Source organism: Phalaenopsis equestris, unplaced genomic scaffold, assembly GCF_001263595.1.
Source record: "Phalaenopsis equestris unplaced genomic scaffold, ASM126359v1 Scaffold000735, whole genome shotgun sequence".
NCBI classification, from domain to species: Eukaryota; Viridiplantae; Streptophyta; class Magnoliopsida; order Asparagales; family Orchidaceae; genus Phalaenopsis; species Phalaenopsis equestris.
The window spans coordinates 78,268-99,687 of NW_018165175.1; the positions used below are offsets into that span (position 1 = coordinate 78,268).

The 21,420-nt window shown below is 34.8% G+C and overlaps 1 protein-coding gene across 2 annotated transcripts in view; it reads right to left on the reverse strand.

Annotated features, from left to right (window-relative positions):
* Window positions 1-21,420, reverse strand: part of LOC110030542 — a 39,418-nt gene that overhangs the window by 17,828 nt on the left and 170 nt on the right. Inside the window, exons 2-4 of one of the 2 annotated variants that reach the window (XM_020733291.1) lie at window positions 21,245-21,388; window positions 13,460-13,559; window positions 12,952-13,072 (exon numbers count right to left, since the gene is read on the reverse strand). In XM_020733291.1, coding sequence (XP_020588950.1) covers window positions 12,952-13,072; window positions 13,460-13,559; window positions 21,245-21,374 — 351 coding nt within the window. In that variant the 5' untranslated portion in view covers window positions 21,375-21,388. Of the gene's footprint in view, window positions 1-12,951; window positions 13,073-13,459; window positions 13,560-21,244; window positions 21,415-21,420 lie in introns of those variants that run through there. The other variant, XM_020733290.1, reaches the window with a different exon arrangement.

Genomic DNA, 21,420 nt, shown 5'->3' on the forward strand with positions numbered 1-21,420 from the left:
GATTTTTTGAATTCCGCAGAATTATTTTATTAAAATGAAAAGAGATATAAATACCCTTACATAAATTCTAGAATATGAAAACAATAAAAAGGACATACATAAAAGAAAAGATATAACACTAATATCTTCAATTAATCAATTTATAATAATTATTTGGAGATAAAGAAAATAACATAAAATAGGAAAGAAAATAAATCTAATCCAATGAAATAAATCTCAAATAGGAAAGGAAATAAATTCAATCCAAGGAAATAAATGTAATCCTCATAACTTCTAACAGTAATAAATTATTTCCTAATAAAACTTCTGATACTGCCCCTCAAGTTGAAATCTAATTGACAATCATGTTCAACTTAGAATTAAAAATATCAAACAATGGCCAAAGAGGATTCTTTGTGGGGTAAAAATTGAATTCTTCATCTCGTACTTGGCAATCAACCCCAATAGCATTTAGGGATATTTTTTAGTTGATTGCGGTTGTCTTTGACTGCAGTTTCTACAGTGTCTGTAGGTAGGCGGAAGACTCTTACTGGTAATGTTGTAATAAAGTTTGCAGGAAGGTAGATAACCTACAAAAAAAGTCAACTTCTAGTTGACTGCAGTTTCTGCAATATCTGTATGTAGGCGAAAGGCTTCTACAGGTATTGTTGCAGGGAAGTAGACAACATACAGAAAAACTGCAAAGTATGGCCTGCAGGTAAGAAAAGGAATAGCATCTAAAGGAAAAGCTGCATGGTATGGCCTTTATTATTTTTACAACCCTTCGGGACAACAACCTTCAAAATTTTTTTGGATTTCTCCTTCCAAACCCTTACCGTGAAAACCTCAAAAAGAACTTTCTGAGATGATTTTTTTAACTCGGGATCTATTGAACCTTATACTCCAATAGGCCTCACTGGAATTGCCACTTTCACAATTTATCTCAGAACCCAAATGCCCATTATTAACATAACCCAAAATCTTTTTTCTTTTCAAAATGTTCAGAACTTGCAACCTTTCTTCAATACCATATTCATTGCAGTTCATCCAAATGTCTCTAATTTGAACAAGATTTCTCACCATATAATTATGATAATTGCTTAACCAATGACAGCATTGATGCCGCTTAAACAAATTCAAACCTTCAGTTCAAAAAACCCACCTTTCATTTCATTGAAGAAATTCATAATAGGGTTTCCAAAATGAAAATTCATCCCACACAACACCTCCTTCACGTTTAGGACAAAACCCTCCAGCTCTATGTTGGGGAGATATTCGGCCAAAGCGAACCACCCCTCAGTGAGACAATTGTTTCATGTCTCAATCGAGAGAACCAACCCAACGTCAAAAAGATCATCTAGTTCTAGTAGGATGCCTGCTCTTGTTCCCTACCTAGCAGAAACCCTGACTTACCAAACTCGGTCAGATCATTCTCGCTAGAAACCATGTCGAAATCTGCAGCGGAAGTAGAACCGCAGTAGCTTAAAGACCCCATCGATATGGAGCCCTCAGCATCCTCTTCGCTTGAAATAGTTTAAGGTGCGAAATACTCATTCATTCTGAAAGCTTTAAAGTTGTTCTTGAAGATTGTCATGACATGATCAACAATCGTGGAAAGATCCTAAAGTGAAAGATGGCCTTGGAGAAGAGAATAGAGAGGAATCAAATTAAATAAGGCGAATTAACCGAAGAAGACGTCGACTCATGTGGTTATCCTAATGCAGGCTTTCTTCTGCGATAGATAACAAAGGGTGCGGAGGTAGATCTCATGGGAAGGCTTGCAGGTAGATCTTGTGGAGAGGTTTGTAGGTAGATCTTACGAGAGATGGGTCCCCACAGGAAAGAAAGCGACCGACAGGAGGGAGACCAGCGGCTGAAAAAATTGCAGGGGAAGGAGCCGACGGGGGCAAAGGCTGCAAGAGAGAATTTTAAGGGTGGGAAAGGTTATAGAAGGAAATTCCGGCAGAGGGACCTGTAGGGATGTTTTTGGTGTAATAACATAAGAAAAAGGCGAATTAAGGATCTGTAGCACGACAAAGATTTCCGACTGCAAGGAACAGGAAATTTCAGGTGGCAGAAGATTCTAGGATTTTTTTTTTCAAGCCTCTGATACCATGTTGATTTTCAGAATTTGGAAGAATTATTTTATTGATATAAAAAGAGGGTATAAATACTCTTACATGAATTCTAGAATAAGAAATATAAGAAAAGAAAAATAACATGAAAGGAAAGATAATAACACCTATATCCGATTAATCAATTCATAATAATTACTTGGAGATAAAGAAAACCATATAAAATAGAAAAGGTTAAAATAAGAAATGAAATAAATCCAGTTAAAAGAAATAAATCAAAGCTAAGAAAATAAATTTAATTCTCATAACTTCTAACATGAATAAATTATTTCCTAATATAACTTCTAACATAAATAAAAGAAAGAAATAAGAAAATTTTGATTTTGCTTAAAAATAATGATACTTTTTGTAAGGGAGGGAAAAGAGAGAAGTTGGGTGCGTGATAGAGATGATAATGTTTAATGTGCTAAGAAAATAAAACATTTGTAAATAATAATGAAAAAAATTAACGCTGCTTATTAATAATGACATGTTGTGATAAATTACTTTTAGATAAAGATCTAACATTTATCGAAAGCAATGAAAGGTTGTAGATTATAGTAATTAAACTGAGGACATCCATCTATAAAGTTGAATTACATATAAAATTAATTGTCAAAATATTTTACAATCTAGATATTATTTAAAAATCAATAAATTTATAATGTTTTAAAAAAATAAAAAAAGTAAACTTGTTTAGTCACTGAGCGAGTTTCCAAAATAAAAAAAAATGAGCATCTCGCCTAGTGACTTAGTGAGATCCTCCTATTTAATTTTATCATAATAATGCTCCTATTGCTAATTTAATTGTATCATAAGGTCATATATAAACATTTTCCTCCGTTTCATTCACACAATTTTAAGTCTACAAGTTATAACAATCTCCATATCTCCATTTTTTGTATGATAGAACCATCACACCAAAGTATCAGTCCAACTTATTGATTTATAATAATTAAAACTACATCCACTAAATTTGAAAAAAAAAGAAACTGTTTTTATTGTACTCATCTTAAGGACCTTATATTCAAAATGATTTCCCCATAATTTTAGCCTAACTTTTGTTGGAATTAGTCTCACCTATCAAGACTCAGGCAACTTCTTGCCATGTAAATAAGATTGTGAGCATCTTGGTGTTATCCTCCATACTTTTCCTTTAATTGTCTAAATATAAAAAATGCCACCATGTTGATCTTCCTAGTATATAGCTAACTAGAGTCTCTGGAGTCATTAAGTTTTATCACTTGTTCTAATTATCAAAGTTGTTTGCTTAATTCATCAATAGTTAACACAATATTGTAACTCTCTTTGTTCTTTGAAGTAGGTTCTAAATACCTCTCCAATAATTAGTATCACTTAACCTTAAGAATTTCATTAAAAGCTGTTTTGATCATATAACTCGTATATCTCCCATTTACAAACCACCGCGATCATCATCATTATCAATATTAGATTTTTCCAATTGTTTGGGGTTGGCTTTATGAATACCCATTCCTCATTCATTAGAGTTAATTGTTGCAATGGAAGTTAAAAACAATTCGCAAATCTTTTTGCACGACTTCTATTTGGTTATCATTGAACTAAACATTTTTCTCATTATTAATTGACATCAATTTTATTCAAGGAAAATTTACAGAGCTACACAATTCTTATTTATTTACATATCTCACACCTAAACTTTCGTATTTACACACACAACATTTTGGTACTTTAAACATATGCATGAAAATGTGTATTTCACTTTTAAAAAATGATAATAGTGCTATTTTTATGTGATATTAAAGATTTGAGTGCTATGTGTGTAAATATGAAAGTTTCGGTGTAATATATGTAAATACATAAGAATTGTGTGCTATGTATGTAGATGTCCCCTTTATTTAACTAACTTCTTAGTGCATTTTCTTCCATTCATTGTACATGCCCAACCTTCTAATTCATTTTTCACTACCTTCTCTTCAATGGATGCTATTACCTCCATCTCTCTAACATAAAATTCATTTGGGCTAAATATTTACTTGTATGGACTTTATTCAAAGCTAGCAAACTTTATTTTTTGAATAATCTATAATATACTTCATATTTATTTTTTTCTTTCCAGTATAAAAATCTTCTCAATGAATAATTTATTTAATAACTTCTCAAAATAAAATTTTTATTTTGAAGAAAGGTGGAGAAACAATATTATCTTATTCCCTAGTATTCAAATTACAACATTTCCCCTTATTATATGGGGGACAGCTAGGGCAAATATAATTAAGACTATTACAACTTATCAAATACAAAAAAAACAATAAAGAAAAGACATTCAACGTAATAAATAAGGATTAAAAAAAGAACAAAGCATAAATATAAAACTTTCTCCAATAGCTTCCACAACTTGAAACTATGAGGCCCATATGGTTGGTGGTTTGGGCCACCTAACAGAGATAGAATTCCACACTCCGCCTCAAGCTGGGTCGAAGAAGTTGTAAAGACCCAGCTTGGTATTCAAATTGGTAAAGCCGGTTAGAGGTAGGGATTTAGAGCCTCTTTGGGCGGCGGCAAGTGTGTGGCGCGGCACCATGCCACAATTTATGGCCGTTTGGGGCGGCGGCAAGGCTGCGGCCTGCCGCGATATTCGACTAATGAGGAAAGTCAGAACAAACCCGCACTCCAACTTCATGTTCCGCCTTTTTAACCCAGTGCCCTGTTCCGCCTTTTTACCCCGTTCGAAACAAATCTGGCCACAGGCAAAAAAGAATTGCATACGACAAACTTCTCCCCTCTCCTCCTCTTCTCTGAAGGTCCTCCTCCTCTCATGCAGCTGCTTAGGGCGTTGGTGCTTAAGGGATCTTATTTTTGTGCAAGGTGCTTAAGGGATAACTGCTTTTCTCATGCGATGGTGGAGCAACTTGGACAGGTAACTGCCACAACTAGTGTCATTGGTTGAGTCGTTTGTTGAGAACCTGTGGATTTTTTTTTTTTTTTTTCTTTTTGCTTCTTTTTAATGGAACTATGGACATTAGGCCAAAGATTCCCCATTTCTTTCAGCTTTTCTATATCTCCAAACAACACTTAATAAAACACGTTGTCACCTCTCAAAATAGCTCTTAAGAGAGGTGGGCAGCCCAGGACTTAAATATTGTTATTCGGCCCTACACCTAGCCGATGTGGGACTGTTTGTCCGTGACATTCTCCTCCACCCAATCACGTGACGCCCTCGTCACGGATCGGCTCCACCAAGGGTCCCACTGGACTATGGAGAGTCCACACACCTGGCAGGCAGTAATCTGCTCTGATACCACTTGTCACCTCCCAAAAGAACCCTTAAGAGAGGTGGGCCGAGGACTCAAATACTAATATGCGGCCCAACAACGGGCCGATGTGGGACTATTTGTCCGTGACAAACCGCTTGAGATTTAGCCAAAATTATAATCTGTCTTTGTTTCTTTTTCTTTTGTTTGACCTGGCTTTGAATTATTTGTATGCTCACATAGTTATGTAGATCAGAACTCTGATGTTATGTAAAAATTTATCATTGCTGCTTCACTCTCCAAAGAAAACTCATTAATAATCGGAACCATAATTTTATTTTATTGTAATTTTTATCTACTTTTTTATGAAATGCTAGAACTTGCAAGCTTGAAAAGGTTGTTGGCTTATTTTTCAGGAAAAAAAAAAAGATCTGAGCTGTTTTTGAAAATTTAGTGAATATTTTACCATGATATTTGCAAGCAGTTGTAGCCGCTTGAAACAAACTCTATGTGCCATTCTTATGGAGAATTGCATACTTATCCTTTCTTTTCTAGCTTCGTTTAGCTTTGTATAATTTTCTTTGATGTGAAATCATGCATTGAAGGATTGCTTTAGAGGGTGTTTTGTAGGATGTATTTCTACCTTTAAAATTGTCTCAAATACTTTATTACCATTATCATTATTATTATTCTTATTTTTTTTCTCTTTTTTTTTTCTTCACAAACTAATCAGAAGTTCTCCATGAATCAAAGGACATAAGCCCAATTTATATCTTTTTGTCAATATATTGTGACGATATCAAAAGCTAAGTAACTTTCAGGTTAACTGAGAATGATTACTTGCTTGGGAATTGCTATCCTGTTTTCATGGTAATTTATTTGTCTAAGATGTTAGAATTCTCTATTTTAATTGTCCATGCCCCTATTTTCTTCAAGCCCATCCCATTAAATTATATATACATTACCATTTCAATTTTTCCATGCAATTTCCTATCAATCGGTCACTGGGAACTTATGACAATATGTTGCAAGCAAGTAGAAGTTTATAGTGACCAAGGCTCAAATCAGAAAATCTCTAATCTGAATGTAGAATTGATGATTATAAAATCCCGTGAGGATATCCTTACCTAAATTTTTACCTAAATTTTCGTCATAGTCTCACATTTACTTGATGGTTTATGATGCTTCGCTCCTAACCCATTTTGATCCTGAAACTGAAAGTGTGATGCTACATAGCTTTTGCAGTCATTTCATTTGCATATTCTTAATGTTTTTTCTCCATCATGGAGCAGCTTGGACGACTCAAGACCCCTGGGTAACTGGCATCCCATGCATCGGTGTTAGATATAAAGTAGGCGTTGCTTGAAAAGATTGAGCTTAAGGTGAATCTGAGCCTCCAGTCAACCTTTTTATTCTTCCTCATTTTTTTTTCAACTTAATGCATCCAAAGGAGGCTAAGGGGTTGTGGTCATTTGCATACTATGTTTTGAAATGAATTTCTGCTTCTGAAGTATCAAATATATCGCTGTCACAATTCTGTTTTAAACAACTTCACTAAATAGGGGTAGATTTGAAATGAATTTCTACTTCTGAAGTATCAAATATATCGCTGTCACAATTCTGTTTTAAACAACTTCACTAAATAGGGGTAGAATAATCATTTTTCCAGAAACAGCTGCCCCACAGCTATTTTCACACAGCCGCAACAAACAGGTAGTCAGCTTTCCCGTAGCAGCTTCATGGGGCATCGCCTGCAACTGAAAAGCTGAGAAGCTGCAGCTGCGCCAAACAGACTCATAATGAGGACATCAGCGACTTAAAGATGAGATGGAATGTAGATTAGGTGAAAAATGCCATCATTGACCTTTTCAAAAATAAATGCCTACCAATCTTAATGTGTGTGGATATGTCATGATGCACAGAGTTCTTTTCAATACTGATGGTTGTTTGAATGTCACATAACATTTTAATGTGATTCATGGAGCATCTCAACTCATTTAGTAACTTTTAGATCCACATTCATTCACAAATTCCCAAAGTAAGTGTCTTGGTACTCAAATTCTGCACTACTTCTAGAGACCATTATTTGCTTCTTGCTCCTATATGTTATAAGAATTCCTCATACATAGAAACAATAATCAGATATGAATCTTCTATCCGTAAATTCTCTTGCCCAACTAGTATCATTGTAAATTTCTACCTTTCCGTATCTGATTTCTTAAATATAACTCTCTATCAACAATTTTCTTAAAAAACCTCAATATTCTATAAATCATTTCCAAATGTTCTTCATTTGGACTATTCATATGTTGACTCACAATATTTATAGAATATGTGATATCAAGCCTAGTGTGCAACAGGTAAATAAGCTTTTTCATCAATCCATGGCATCAACATTTTTCCACTTGTGTCTTTTCTTCCCCTGAATATAACATTTTGTTTAAAGTCATAGAAGTTTCAACAGGTTTACACCCCACCCAGCAGTCCTGTCTCTTTTAATAAGTCTAGGATGTACTTTCTTTGGGATATCACAATTTTCTTCTTGGACTTGATCATTTCCATGCCCAAAAAGTATCTTATAGCTCCTAGATCTTTGATTTCAATTTAAGTGACAAGAGCCTCCTTAATCTTCTCAATCACTTTTCATCATCACCTATCAAGATAACTTTATTACCTCCATGTGTATATTTTATAAAAAGTGTATGATTATTTGGAATTGGATGTACCCATTAGATTTTATAGTTTTGACAAACTTATCAAACCAAGCCAATGGAGATTGTTTAAGGCCGTGAAGTGACTTTTTTAGTTTACAAACCAGATGTTTATTTGAGTCTTTTTTTAGCACTGGTGGGATCTCCATGTACACTTCTTCCTCAATGTATCCATTCAAAAATGTAGTCTTAATATCGAGTTGATGTAGTTCCTACTCTTTATTCACTATCAAGAAAAGAATTTTTACAGTGTTTAGTTTGGCCATTGGTGTAAATATCTCTTGATAGTCTATCGCATAAGGCCAAGTGAAAATTTTGACCACCAACCTAGACTTGAACCTCTCAATGCTCTCATCTGCTTTATACCTGACATTGAACACCCATTTGCACCGAACGGTTCTTTTATATGGAGGAAGTGTTGTAAAGGTCAATCTGTCATTTAGATCAAGTGTGCCTTTTTTTCATTCTAGATTATGAATTGTTTCATGAAAAGACTTTGGTATTTGCACACTATCAAGATTAAATATAAGAGCTTTATAAAGTGATAATAACTTCCCACAGGCAACATACTTCTGAATAGAAATATTTGTGCAAATTTTATTGTCTTCTCCACTGCATATCACCTCCCTTAAAACTACAGAGATGTGTGAATTCAAATTTGGTTGTGAACAGTCTTGTGGTTGTATATTGTCTTTATCCAACTCAGTAGATTTCTTTCTCCTAGTAGACAAGTGAAGTTCCTTGTGTATTTCATTGTTGTCAATCTCAAGTTAGACATGGGACATAGCATGGCTAAAGGGAAGTATAATAGGTTATGTTAACTCTATTTTATTGTGGGTATCCATAGTAGTGTCCCAAACCTGATATTCACCCAGACTCCCCCCTGAATTTCATATTTGAGGTGGTGAAATTATTTTTCAAAGAACGTAACATCAATGAAGTTATAGTATTCCTTAGTAATGGAAGAATAATACTTGTACTCCTTTTTATTAGAAGCATAACCAATGAAGGTACATTTAATGGATTTTTTATTTAGTGTTGTGTGGTTTGGATGGTGAATGTGAACAAAAGAGATAGTCAAATATTTTTAAAGGAAGATTGGATGAGAAAGCTCTAATATGAGAGTATGTTTCCAATTAAATATGAAAGGGGCTTTGAATCCAAGGACCCTACCTGGCATTCTATTAATGAGGTAGGTGGCTGTGAGCATTATATTTCCCAAGAAATCTTTTGGAACATTGTGAGAAAGTGTTATAGACTTATATACCTCAAGGAGATATATATACTCGCTCATCTATTTCATCTTGTTGTGGAGTCTCAACAAATGAATTCACAAAGATTATATTATTCTTTGCAAGGTAGGTTCCAATGATCAAATTGAAGTATTCATTTGTATTATCAATTTTGATAATCTAAATTTTGCATTGGAATTGTGAGTAAATAATGTCATGAAAATATTGAAATATTTGTGTAGCTTCATATTTCTCTCTCTGGAGAAATATACAACTTGTTCTAGGGTGATCATCAATGAAGGAGACAAACCACCTGCTCCACTGATAAATTTCAATTTTGATGGTTTCAAAATATCATTGTGAATAATAAAAAAATGATGCGAGTTTATACTAAGATAGATGATATACATGACGAATATGATTAATCGATTGGCAGTTTTCACATCGATAGAATTTTACTTTTTTATTAAAAAAGATGGGGTACAACGTTGTAACATAATAAAAATTGGGAGAACACGGACGATAATGTCATGATAAAATTTGATTTTCAACAGACTCAGGAACATGAGAAGAGAATGAGGGAAAAACACTTGAATGTTAAAAGAGTAGCTCTCATTGAGCAGATATAGACATTGATGCGATTCAACACTGTCAATCACCATTTAAAAGTCTACCATCTGAAATTCACATGAGTTAGAATGGAATTTAATAACACAGTTCAAGCCATGAGTAAATTTGTTAATTGAAAATAAGTTGCAATCTAGTTTGGGAATATATAGCATAGAAGAAAGTTAAATATCTTTGGAAACTTTCACTTCTTCTTTCCCAACAATTCTAGAGTGAGATTCATCGGCAAGTCTAAAAAATTATGAGGTGGTGATTTCTTGGTAGTTTGTGAGAGCATGAATGTCTTCAATCATGTGATCAGATGCAGACGAAACTATTATCCAAGATCAAAATATTCCATTATTAGTACAATAGGAGGGAATGATACCTTAGTGTCTCATCAAGTTGGTAGGTTGCTCAGTCGTGGTAGTAAGAAGCTTCTTCAATACTTCCAGCTGTTCCTTGGTGAAAGGACTAGGGTTGGCCAGCCCTTCAGAAGAGGTAGCAACATGGGCCTTGTTGTCTTGGTCCTTCCCCCTTTATCCAGATTTTCAATCTACATGTTTTCCATGTAATTTCTAGTACTTGTCCTTTAGTGACCAAGTTTCTTACAATGTTCACGGCTTTAAATTATGGGAGAAGTTGTATGTGTACAAAGCTAAGTTTTCAGTGCTAGATGAGCCCAAACTTCCTACCACAATGAGCTTCTTCCAGTTTCCTTCTCTTTTAACTTCAGCAAAGGCTTCCCTAGTGGTACAAAGAGGCTTCATCTCCATGATTCTCCCTTTTATATGATCCAAGTTCTTATTTAGTCCAATAAGAACTTGATCATCCTCTTCTTCTTCACTATTGTTTTATACATCATAGCATCTTACAGACACTTCCATAAATATGTATCATACATATCTAACTGTAACCAGTACCTTAAAAGTATGTTGAAGTATTGAGTAACACTCGAATCTTCTTGTCAAAGCTCATACAATAGTCTCAATCTCAAATAATTATGCATTATTTTCGGTACTAGAATAAGTCTCAAGAGCAACTTCCCAAATCTCAAGTTGTTTTGTAAAGCAAGAAATTTTCTCCTACTTTTATCATCATAGAATTGATCAAACAAGACATGATATATGATCATGGATCTTTCATGAGTGATGATTAAAATAAGTGAGCTCAAAATGTCCTCTCCAGTGAGATGTTCCTCTTTTCCTTTTCCAGAAATGTACATAAACACAGATTGAGATCATTGAAGAAAGTCACGGTCATTAAGTTAACGGTTTGTAATAAAGGTAGAGAATTCAGGGGTGTTTGGATAGAATTTATGATCTTTGATCCAAAACTAACCTCTAGAGTAGAACTAGACATATTCATTTTGTACTTTTTCATAAACTCTATGCACATTTAGAGTTGGATAAGGTTGTTATTGCTGCAAAAGTGAATAAAGCTAGTGCTTGAGAGGAGGTGATGCCAGAAAGAAGTAGAGGAGGGCCTGCAAGCCGACTGAAGAGATTTCGAGGGCTACATGGAGGATTAGAACTATCAAACGGTAGTTGAAGCAGCTCCAGCGGTTAACGGAGAGCTAGTGTTTATTTCCTTACTTCAAACAGAAGATGCAAGATTCAGACAAAGATGAAACAGATAACGCAAGCCAAAAGACGTAGACGACGTCGATTTATACGAACCAGGTGAGCAGTGCAGTCAGATGAAGCATCACGACTCAGACAGAGTCGAACATCGTAGATAACCTGAGCCTAATAACACAAATGAAGCCGATTTGATGAAGCAGAAGAGCAGTGTAGAAAACAATGCTAAACCAAGAAGCAGAACCGACTAGTCATGCGAGGCTCTTATAGCATGAATAAGGTGGAGAAACTCTATTTTCTTATTCCCACATACTCAAATTACAACATTTATGCTAATTATATGGGGGACAACTAAGCTAAACATAATTAATACTATTACAACTTACCAAATACAAAACAAAAGACATATAACATAATAAAAAAGCAATTAAAAAGAATAAAGCTAAAATAAGAAACTCTCTCTAATAGCTTCCACAAATTAAACATATGTGGCCCATATGGTCGGGTAGTTTGGGCGAGCTAATAGAGATAAAATTCCACACTATTTAATGTCTTCATCTATACATAGAGACAAATTACCTCCACCATTAACACAATCAATGTGATCGTACCCTCTAAATCACCAATCTCGTCTTTTGATATTTGACAAATCCATTTCACTTTTAATGGCCAACTAAATAACACATAACAAGTATTATAAAAATGTATAAATATATGAGATCAATTCTATGTTGAATAGGAGAAAAAATTAAGATCCAAAATAAAATCAAAGTTCTTTATATAAAATCTCACACTTACTATTTGTGCACCTTTTTTACTCAAATATTTATGCATTTAGTATATATATTTGTTTAACAAGATTTCAAGAACACTCTTATTCTTCAGTTGTACAAATAACACTTGAATTCACATGATTGTGATTTGCCGCTGCATTATAAATAAAAATTAATCTGAGAAATGCCATACTATTCTAGACATTATTATTATTTAGTCTGGGTGTTATTCATTGTTGTTTTATGATTATGCAAGCACAAGAGCTATCTTACAACATCATAGAATGAACATGTTGTAATGCTTCAGTCCCATGGTGATCATAAATCCCTTTGGATAAAATAATCCGTAAAGATTTGCATATATACCACTCAATTCCTATATATTTATATAGCATCTAAACTTCAATTTTTACATACATACCACCTTACCTATGAATGAAAAGTCATACTTCACCTTTTAAAAGTTAAAATGGACTTTTTCATGTGATATGAAAGATTTAGGTGGTATAAATGTAGAAATCAAAGTTCAAGTGTTATATATGTAAATATACATGAATCCCACCTATGCAAGGCCTTAAACCAAGATCTCTTGGTTGACAAAGCTGTCGATCACTAGATCAAGGTGGCTTGCATAGCTATTTAGTAAGGTTTTATATTACTTTTTTTCACGGCCTAATTCAATAAAAACAGTATATTGGACAGATTAAGAATCCATGAACTCACAGGTAAGCGATCCCAAATAAGTCGAGCATCATTTGGCATTGCATGGTAGTAGGAGGACCCAAAAGCAACTGCACCTACACCAACGAAAAAGCATGACCAACCCCATAGCTCTCCTTCCAAGCTGGAAAATCATCATAGAGCATTAAGCAAACAATAAAAAAAGAGAAATTTACATACCTAGCAATTTACATACCTAGCACTTACATACCTAGCACTCAATTCTTATGTATTTAAATATCTCACACCTAAACTTTCATATTTACATACATAGCACTTTGATGCTTTAAACTAATCATGAAAATGTCTATTTCACTTTTAAAATGTGGCAATAGTGATGTTTTCAATGTGATATCAAGGAATTGAGTGCTGTGTATAAATATGAAAGTTTAGATGTGAGATATGTAAATAAATTAGAATTGTGAGAGATGTAAATGTCCCCCAAAAAAAACATTTTGCTAATTTTAACAAGATATAAATCAGCAATAAGATATGAAAAACTAGCCATTACCTCAATTTAAAGTAATTTCCATAATAGCAAAGTATAAGCCCAACAACACCCACTATAAGGTAAGGGATGTTGGATATAACATTGAGTGTATTCGGTATACCTGCATAAAACAAGAAAGTAGATGACGGATCGCAAAAAAGTGATAATATTGCAACCAAACATTTATAGAAGCATTGAAATATCTGATAGGAACTTCCGTAAAAGATCAACAAAGAAGAAGACACGATATTCAATAAACTCCTCAAGCTATTTAATTGCTAGAACATGAAGTATTACAGAACTTTGGAGTAGCATAAAAATGAAGATAATAAATGCATTAGACAAAGGTTGTGATGCTTCCTATAAATATAATAAATCAATCACGATTCAATCTGGATTTTTAACGACAAAATTATCATCTGATCAAGCAAATTGTTTTGGGGGCGTTTAAATATATACCACCCAATTCTTTTGCTAAAAAGTAAACTTTGACTTTTACATGTATTCCACCACAATCATTCATATCACATACAAAATACCACTACTTTAACTTTTAAAAAGTAAAATATTTCTTTTCATGCATATATTGGGTGGCATATATGTAAAACTTGAATTTTAGGGTGCTAGATATGTAAATACATAATAATTGAGTGGTATGAATGTAAGTTTTCAATTTTTTTTTACATAAAGCTAAAACTTGAGGTGCTGCAAAAAAGCATTACATGGGTGTCGGTCAACTTTTTTTTTATTAATACATGGGTCCATATTTAACTAATAATTGAACCAAAGTTTGGATGAGCCCAAATTGATTCAATTAATTTCCCAAATAGTAAGTGCTGAGAATTATAAGGCAAAGAAATGCAAGAATCGACACAAATCCAGAAAGAAACACAGAGATTTAACGAGGTTCGGAAAAGATGCCTACGTCCTAAGGAGCAGAGTGGCGACTTTTCCTTTTAATTCAGAAAAAGAGTACAAGATCCATTAGGGTTACAATACAACACATATATATAACCCTGACGTATAATATAGAATTACAAAATTACCCTTGTACCATACCGCGAGGTCGTTGCACCTCCACCCCCAACCCACATAACGAAACTCCGCCGATTGAACAAATGATTCCGCTCCACTCTGCTCGTGAGCTCCACTTCGTTCTGCTCCAACATTTGTCCCTTATCTGGTATATGAGTCATGCCTAACAAATCTCCACCTTCGCGAATATCCAATCATTTGAGAAAGATACCTGGGAGTTTCACATGAATTAAAGTGGGTGGGGTCATCATGTTTCTCTAGCAACTGTGTTTTTTACATACCAGAAGTGGGTTGGGCCACCATGCTTCTTTAGCAACTGCAAACATTCAACAAGTTCAAACTGACTTGGTCAACATATCAGCTGCATTCTCATTAGTATGAACTTTCTGCAACAATATCTCACCAGAAACAATCAATTTTCTGATCTTGTGATACCTACATCAATATGCTTAGTTCTCGCATGGTATACCTGGTTCTTAGCCAGATAAATAACACTTTGACTATCACAATGCAACTGAACTCCACCTTATTCAACACCCAGTTCTTTTACTAGCCCAGTAAGTCATAAGGCTTCTTTAACAGCTTCAGCTACTGCATGTACTCAGTTTTAGTTGTAGATAATGCCACAATAGATTGAACTGTTGATTTATAACATATCGACCCTCCACCAAGAGCAAACACCCCGGTTGTAAACTTTCTGTTATTCAAATCGGCTACATAGTCTGAATCCTACCCTTTAAATACCTGAAAATCCACTTGACTGCTTTTCACTATCGCCTTCAGGTCTAGACATGTATTTGCAACTTCACTAACAACATAAGTCAAATCAGGGTGAGTGCATATCATTGCATATATCAAGATAATTTTATGTCCTACAGTACCCTTTAAATACCTGAAAATTCACTTGACTGCTTCTCACTATCGCCTTCAGGTCTAGACATGTATTTGCAACTTCACTAACAACATAAGTCAAATCAGGGTGAGTGCATATCATTGCATATATCAAGCAGTCAACTGCACTGGCATATCGAACTTTTGTCATATCTTTGATTTTCTTATCTGTATTCGAACATTGTTCTGAAGAAAACTTAAAATAATTTGTCAATAGAGTGCTCACAGACTTTGCTTTGCACATCTCAAACCTGTCTAGCACCCTCTTAACATAGCATCGTTGAGATAAACACAGTCGTCTTGAGTGTCTATCCCGATGAATCTTCATTACAATAATCTTCTTTGTATGACCCAAGACTTTCATATCAAATTTTTGGCTCAATAAAATTTTCAAACCAAGGACGTCATGCATATTCTTTGCAACAATCAAGATATCGTCAACATATAGTAACAAAAAAATAATAGAACTATCATCGAGACTCTTAACATAGACACAACAATCATACTCACATCACTTGTAGCCAATCTGAATCATATAGAAGTCGAACCGTTTGTATCATTATCTTAGAGACTGTTTCAACCTATACAACGATTTCTTTAATCTGCAAACCAGATTCTCATATCCAGATTGAGTGAACATTTCTGGCTGTTCCATGTAAATTTGATCTTCCATATCACCGTGTAAGTATGCAGTTTTAACATTCATCTGCTTCAGATGCAAATCTCAAATAGCTACTAATGCAAGCACTGCCCTGAATGAAGTATGTCTAACGACAGGAGAAAATATTTCATCATAATTATCCTCTTCTACTGTGAAAAACCCTTTGTTACTGATCGAGCCTTGATTTTTTTCCCTTCTTTTCCTGATACTGCTGGTTTCTTTTTGTACATTCATTTGCACCCAATAGTCTTCTTCCCTCAGGAAGCTGAAATAGCTCTTATGTGTGATTTGATTTTTCATTAAAGACTTCATCTCCTCAATCATTGCACTCATCCATTTCTCTTTCTCCTGACTGGTGATAGCTCCTTGAAAGGTGACTGGATCATCGCTACCGATGAGAAGTGCACAGGAGACCAAGTCTTCATAGCTCAATCTGCTATGAGGCCTTATATTGGTGTGTCTTTGTCTGTCTCTAGCTAGATTGTAATTCTACAAATTATTTGTATTGGAATCACAAGGTGTTGGATTTCAATCTTTAACTCTCTCAATTATTTCTGAATGTTGTTCTAAATTCATCTACACTGTATCTGAACTGGAACTATTTTCTGGTACCTTGTTTTGATTTTGTTGTAACATGGACTGCTCATAAAAAAACGATATCTCTACTAATCATCATCTTCTTTGCAATCGTATCCCAAAACTATCCCAAAACTTGTATACCCAAAACTTGTATACTTTCACACCTTTTTTGTAGCCCAGAAAGATGCATTTCTTGGATTTTGGATCAAGTTTTGATCTTTCATCACTGGGTACATACACATAAGCAGGACAACCAAAAATTTGTAAGTGATCAAAATTAACTGAATTACATGTCTATACTTCTTCTGCAACCTTGTTACCCAATGATGCCCGAGGAGATCTATTGATGAGATAGCGTGTCATATTCACAGTCTCTGTTCAAAAATATTTAGGAAACCCTGCATTCAGTCTCAAGCATCTTGTTCTTTCAGTTACAGACCTGTTCATCCTTTCTGCAATGTCATTTTGTCGTGGTGTCTTGCGAACTAAAAAATACCTCTGAATCTCATGCTCCTCACAAAATTTTTGAAACTGTGAATCAGTGTACTCTATGTCATTATCAGACCTCAAATGTTTGATCTTTCTGTCAGTTTGGTTTTCCATCCCATCTTTCTATAGCTTGAATTTGGAGAATACTTCAGATTTTTGCTTTAAGAAATACACTCAAACTTTTCTAGAAAAATTGTCAATAAAAGTAACATAATACAGAGATCCTCCCAATGATAATTCTCTGGTAAGGCCCCCATACATCAGAATGTACATAATCAAGAATCCCTTCAGTTTTGTGTTTTTCAGTCATGAAACTGACTCTAATATGTTTTCCAAGAATACAAAACTTACAAAAATCGAACTTGCAGCTTTTAACATCATGCAAAAAATTTCTTTTATGCAATTTTATCATCCCACGTTCACTAAGATGATCAAGACGCATGTGTCATAGTTTTGTATTATTATCATCTGACTCCACAGAATTAACTTCACCTACAACTGTACTCCCGAACAGTTTGTGGATATTCCCTACAGTTAATTTTCTTTTCATCATAGTCAGTGCACCCATAACAATTTTGATGGTTTCTCTATTCTCATCCACTTTAGAAATAAAACTATTTCTATGTAAAGTGCCTAAGAAAATTGAATTTTTCTCCAAATCTAGAATATGTCTGACATCACATAATATTTTAATAGTGTCATTATACATCTTAATCCTGATTTTACCAATACCAACAATATTGCGACATCAATCATTACCTAAATAGGCAACCAGAATTAGATAATATGTATGAAGTAAACTATTCACTGTTAGGTGTTATGTGATAAGAGCATCATGAATAAAAAATTCATACATTCATGAACTGAGTTGATAAAACTAAAAGCATATCACAATCACTGCAATCTGAATTGTGACTCTGAACCACATTTACGGACTTCGATGAAGCATCATGTTTCTCATCAGTCTGTTTCTTGAGTTTTGGACAACTCTCTTCATATGACCCGGCTCCTTACACTTGTAGCAATGAATCGTCTTTCTGTCTTTGAACTTTGATCTAGAATTTCGTCTTCCAGAACCCTCATTCTTTTTTTTCCTTCCACGATATTGATTACCCTTAACATATAAATTATCACCATGAGAGTTTTCCCCTACATTATGCTTCTGTTGGTTGTGAATCAATAATGTTGAAGTAATCTCAACAACTTTAATTGTTTATTTCTCATATGTAAGTAGTCATTAATTATTCATAAGAGGGAAGCAATGAACACAACAGAATCATTGTTCGGTCTTCATCCTCAATACTCACATCAAGTCGTGATAAATCTGTGGTTATTTGATTGAAGACATTCACATCTGCACTAGATCAGAGCCTTCTTGTATCTTCAGCCCATATAGCTTTTGTTTCAGATACAATTTATTTGCTAGAGATTTAGACATAAATTGAGTTTCAATTTTTTTCATACCTCTCCTGAAGATTTTAGATTTATTACGTGATACATCTGCGAGACATAAATGTATGGTTGCTACCGTTCGTTGTTGCAATTCTTCCCAATCTTCATCCTCCATGATTTTTGTTTTTATTGCCCGAAAATCCTTCAAGATCTCTTGTTGCGCCAACAAATCTTTTACTCTTGTTTGTCACAATCTGAAGTTACCAGTTCCATCAAACTTCACAACTTCTAATTTTACACCGGACATTGTCATGTGAAATTACTCCTGCCGTGAACTTTTCCTGTGCATTCCTCTACCTCGGTTATCAAATTGCTCGCCCAAATTTCTTCGTACAAAATTCTTCGTCGAACAATCGTGTGGTCATCGAATCGAACTTGCGTCAAAAACTCTCGTCCTGGTCGTCCGAAGCCCTCATCTTTGACCTTACTGTAACAAACCGATGGAGCCCTCGCTGAACTCCTCTGCGGAATTCGCCGAATGTCGCGATTCAAAAATTCACGTGCTCTTCCTGTGCCGAACCGTCCAACCCTAGCCAAACTTTTCTGCCAAATCGTTGAATCATTCTTTGCCCTTCCTGCGCCAATCTCTTCTGCCCTAGAACCTCACTCTAATACCACTTGTTGAGAATTTTAGGGCAAAGAAATGCAAGAATCGACACAAATCTAGAAAGAAACACTGAGATTTAATGAGGTTCAACAAAGATATCTACGTCCTTGGGAGCAGTGCAGCGACTTTTCTTTCAATTCAGAAAAAGAGTACAAGATCCCCTTAGGGTTACAATACAACATACATATATAACCATGGCGTGCAATATATAATTACAAAATTACTCTTGTACTGTATCGCAGGGTCGTTGCCCCCGCACCCCTAACCCACATAACGAAACTCCCCCGATTGAGCAAATGCTTCCACTTCATTCCACTAGCGAGCTCCGCTCCTCTCCACTCCAGCATTTTGTCCCTTATCTAATATATGAGTCATACCTAACAGTAAGTCTAGCTCCCCGCACAACACTCAACAAGAACGATGAAAAATGAGGATGTGTAACAAGAATCCGTAAGAGTTAGAAATTTTCTAATTATGAAGACGATAATGATGACAATGACTTTCCAAAGTTCTGGGACTCCACCATCTTATTGGCCCCTCTACACTCCATTTCTTAGAGAATCATTCAAATCCACATTTTTCTTTCAATGAGAAGAACAAATTTATAATACTTTCAATGTATTTGTTTTTGTCATATTCGAATATAGATGTTGAACCTTCTCAACAATTTTCCGATAAATTTTTGTTTTCTTTATGAAATTAATATTTTAGCATAAACTTGGATTTGTAGCAACTATTGTAATCATGGCATCATCACCAACTTGTCAACAAATTACTATTCATGAATCATTGATTGTAGCTTCTATCAATGATTATCACCATCCAAGTTCGCTTGAATATGAACAATCAATCTAGGTAGCAATCTATTTTAAATTTTTGTGGTTTTTTTTAATGAAATAGTTGGAGTCTACACCATCCATCCATATTAGATAAGTTTCAATTTGAAACCACAAACATACCCCAATTGGCCCTAACCCATATTAGATAAGTTTCAATTTGAAACCACAAACATTGGCCCTAACGAATTCAATATAATAGAACCCCAATTCAATTCATTTGGGGTAAGTTATCCTTTAACTTTATAGCCAAGGAGAAAGTTATGGACCCTTTAACACATATTGTGGTCCTGTCCGCTAACAATATACTATTGCTTAATGTTGCAACCTAGAGATGCCACAAAACTACATGTCGCTACTTGTTAGCTCTTCCTAGAGGTGAACTTCTCATTGTGTCTTGTCACCAACACAAAGAAGCACTAATAAACGATTTTCTATTGCTCGTTTGAGTCGCCCAATGGTGCTTTCCAATGACATATTGTTGGTTATCAGAGGCGCCCTTGTTCATTGTCATCACCAAATGAAGCCAATCGACATGCATGCAACATCATATTAACATTCCCCCAAAGTTTCAAAGGAAGGCAAACTTATGTGCGCAATTTTCAATTGATACTAGAAGTTCCTCATCAGCATCAAACCCATTGTTTTCTCACTTGCAAATTTTCCATGTAAGAAAAATATTTGCTGTCTAAAGTTTCTAATTCAATAAAAATGTGAATATCCTGTAATCTCTTAACTCAAAGCAATGAAAGTATACTACAATTGCTGGTGTTGGCCATTCTAGACCTAAAAAGAAGAATTTTGCTAAAACAGTTGAAGAAAATTCAAAATGAACAAAGAGAAAATCAGTCCTAAACAGTTATCAAAAACTTCAGTTCAACTATCACGCGTGAATCAAAGAAAGTTAACATTGGAATTTAAGGTGCGGCCATAGCATTAAAAGTCTTCTTCTTTATTCCACAATAACCAGAAATTTATTCAAAAAAATCAACGAAAAATCTAGGAAACACTCTCCTCCATAGCCCGGACAATACAGCACATCACATTCTCATCTTAAATTCATATTCTTTTCAAAAAAAAAGTATAAGATTAAAAACGAGCCATTATCCGGCCGACAATCTCTTAATAAAACCAAACTTCTCCTTAAGTTCATCGGCAACGGAGCAATTGCACGGCAGTCAACACAGAATGGAGCTTAGATCAGAATACGAATCGATAGGCGGAACCAAGGACAACATGAAAGGGTTTAACGATACCTAAGAAGAGCTTGCGCTGATCTGCGAAGTTGTGGTACTCTTGTGACTGAGGAATCGAAGGAGTTACAATCATCAAAACAACGAAGATAACGATCGCAACTCCCCAACCAAATAATTTCGCTTTGCCCATTCCCCACCGCCTGCCTCGACCCCGTCTCTCAACCGGAATGATCCTC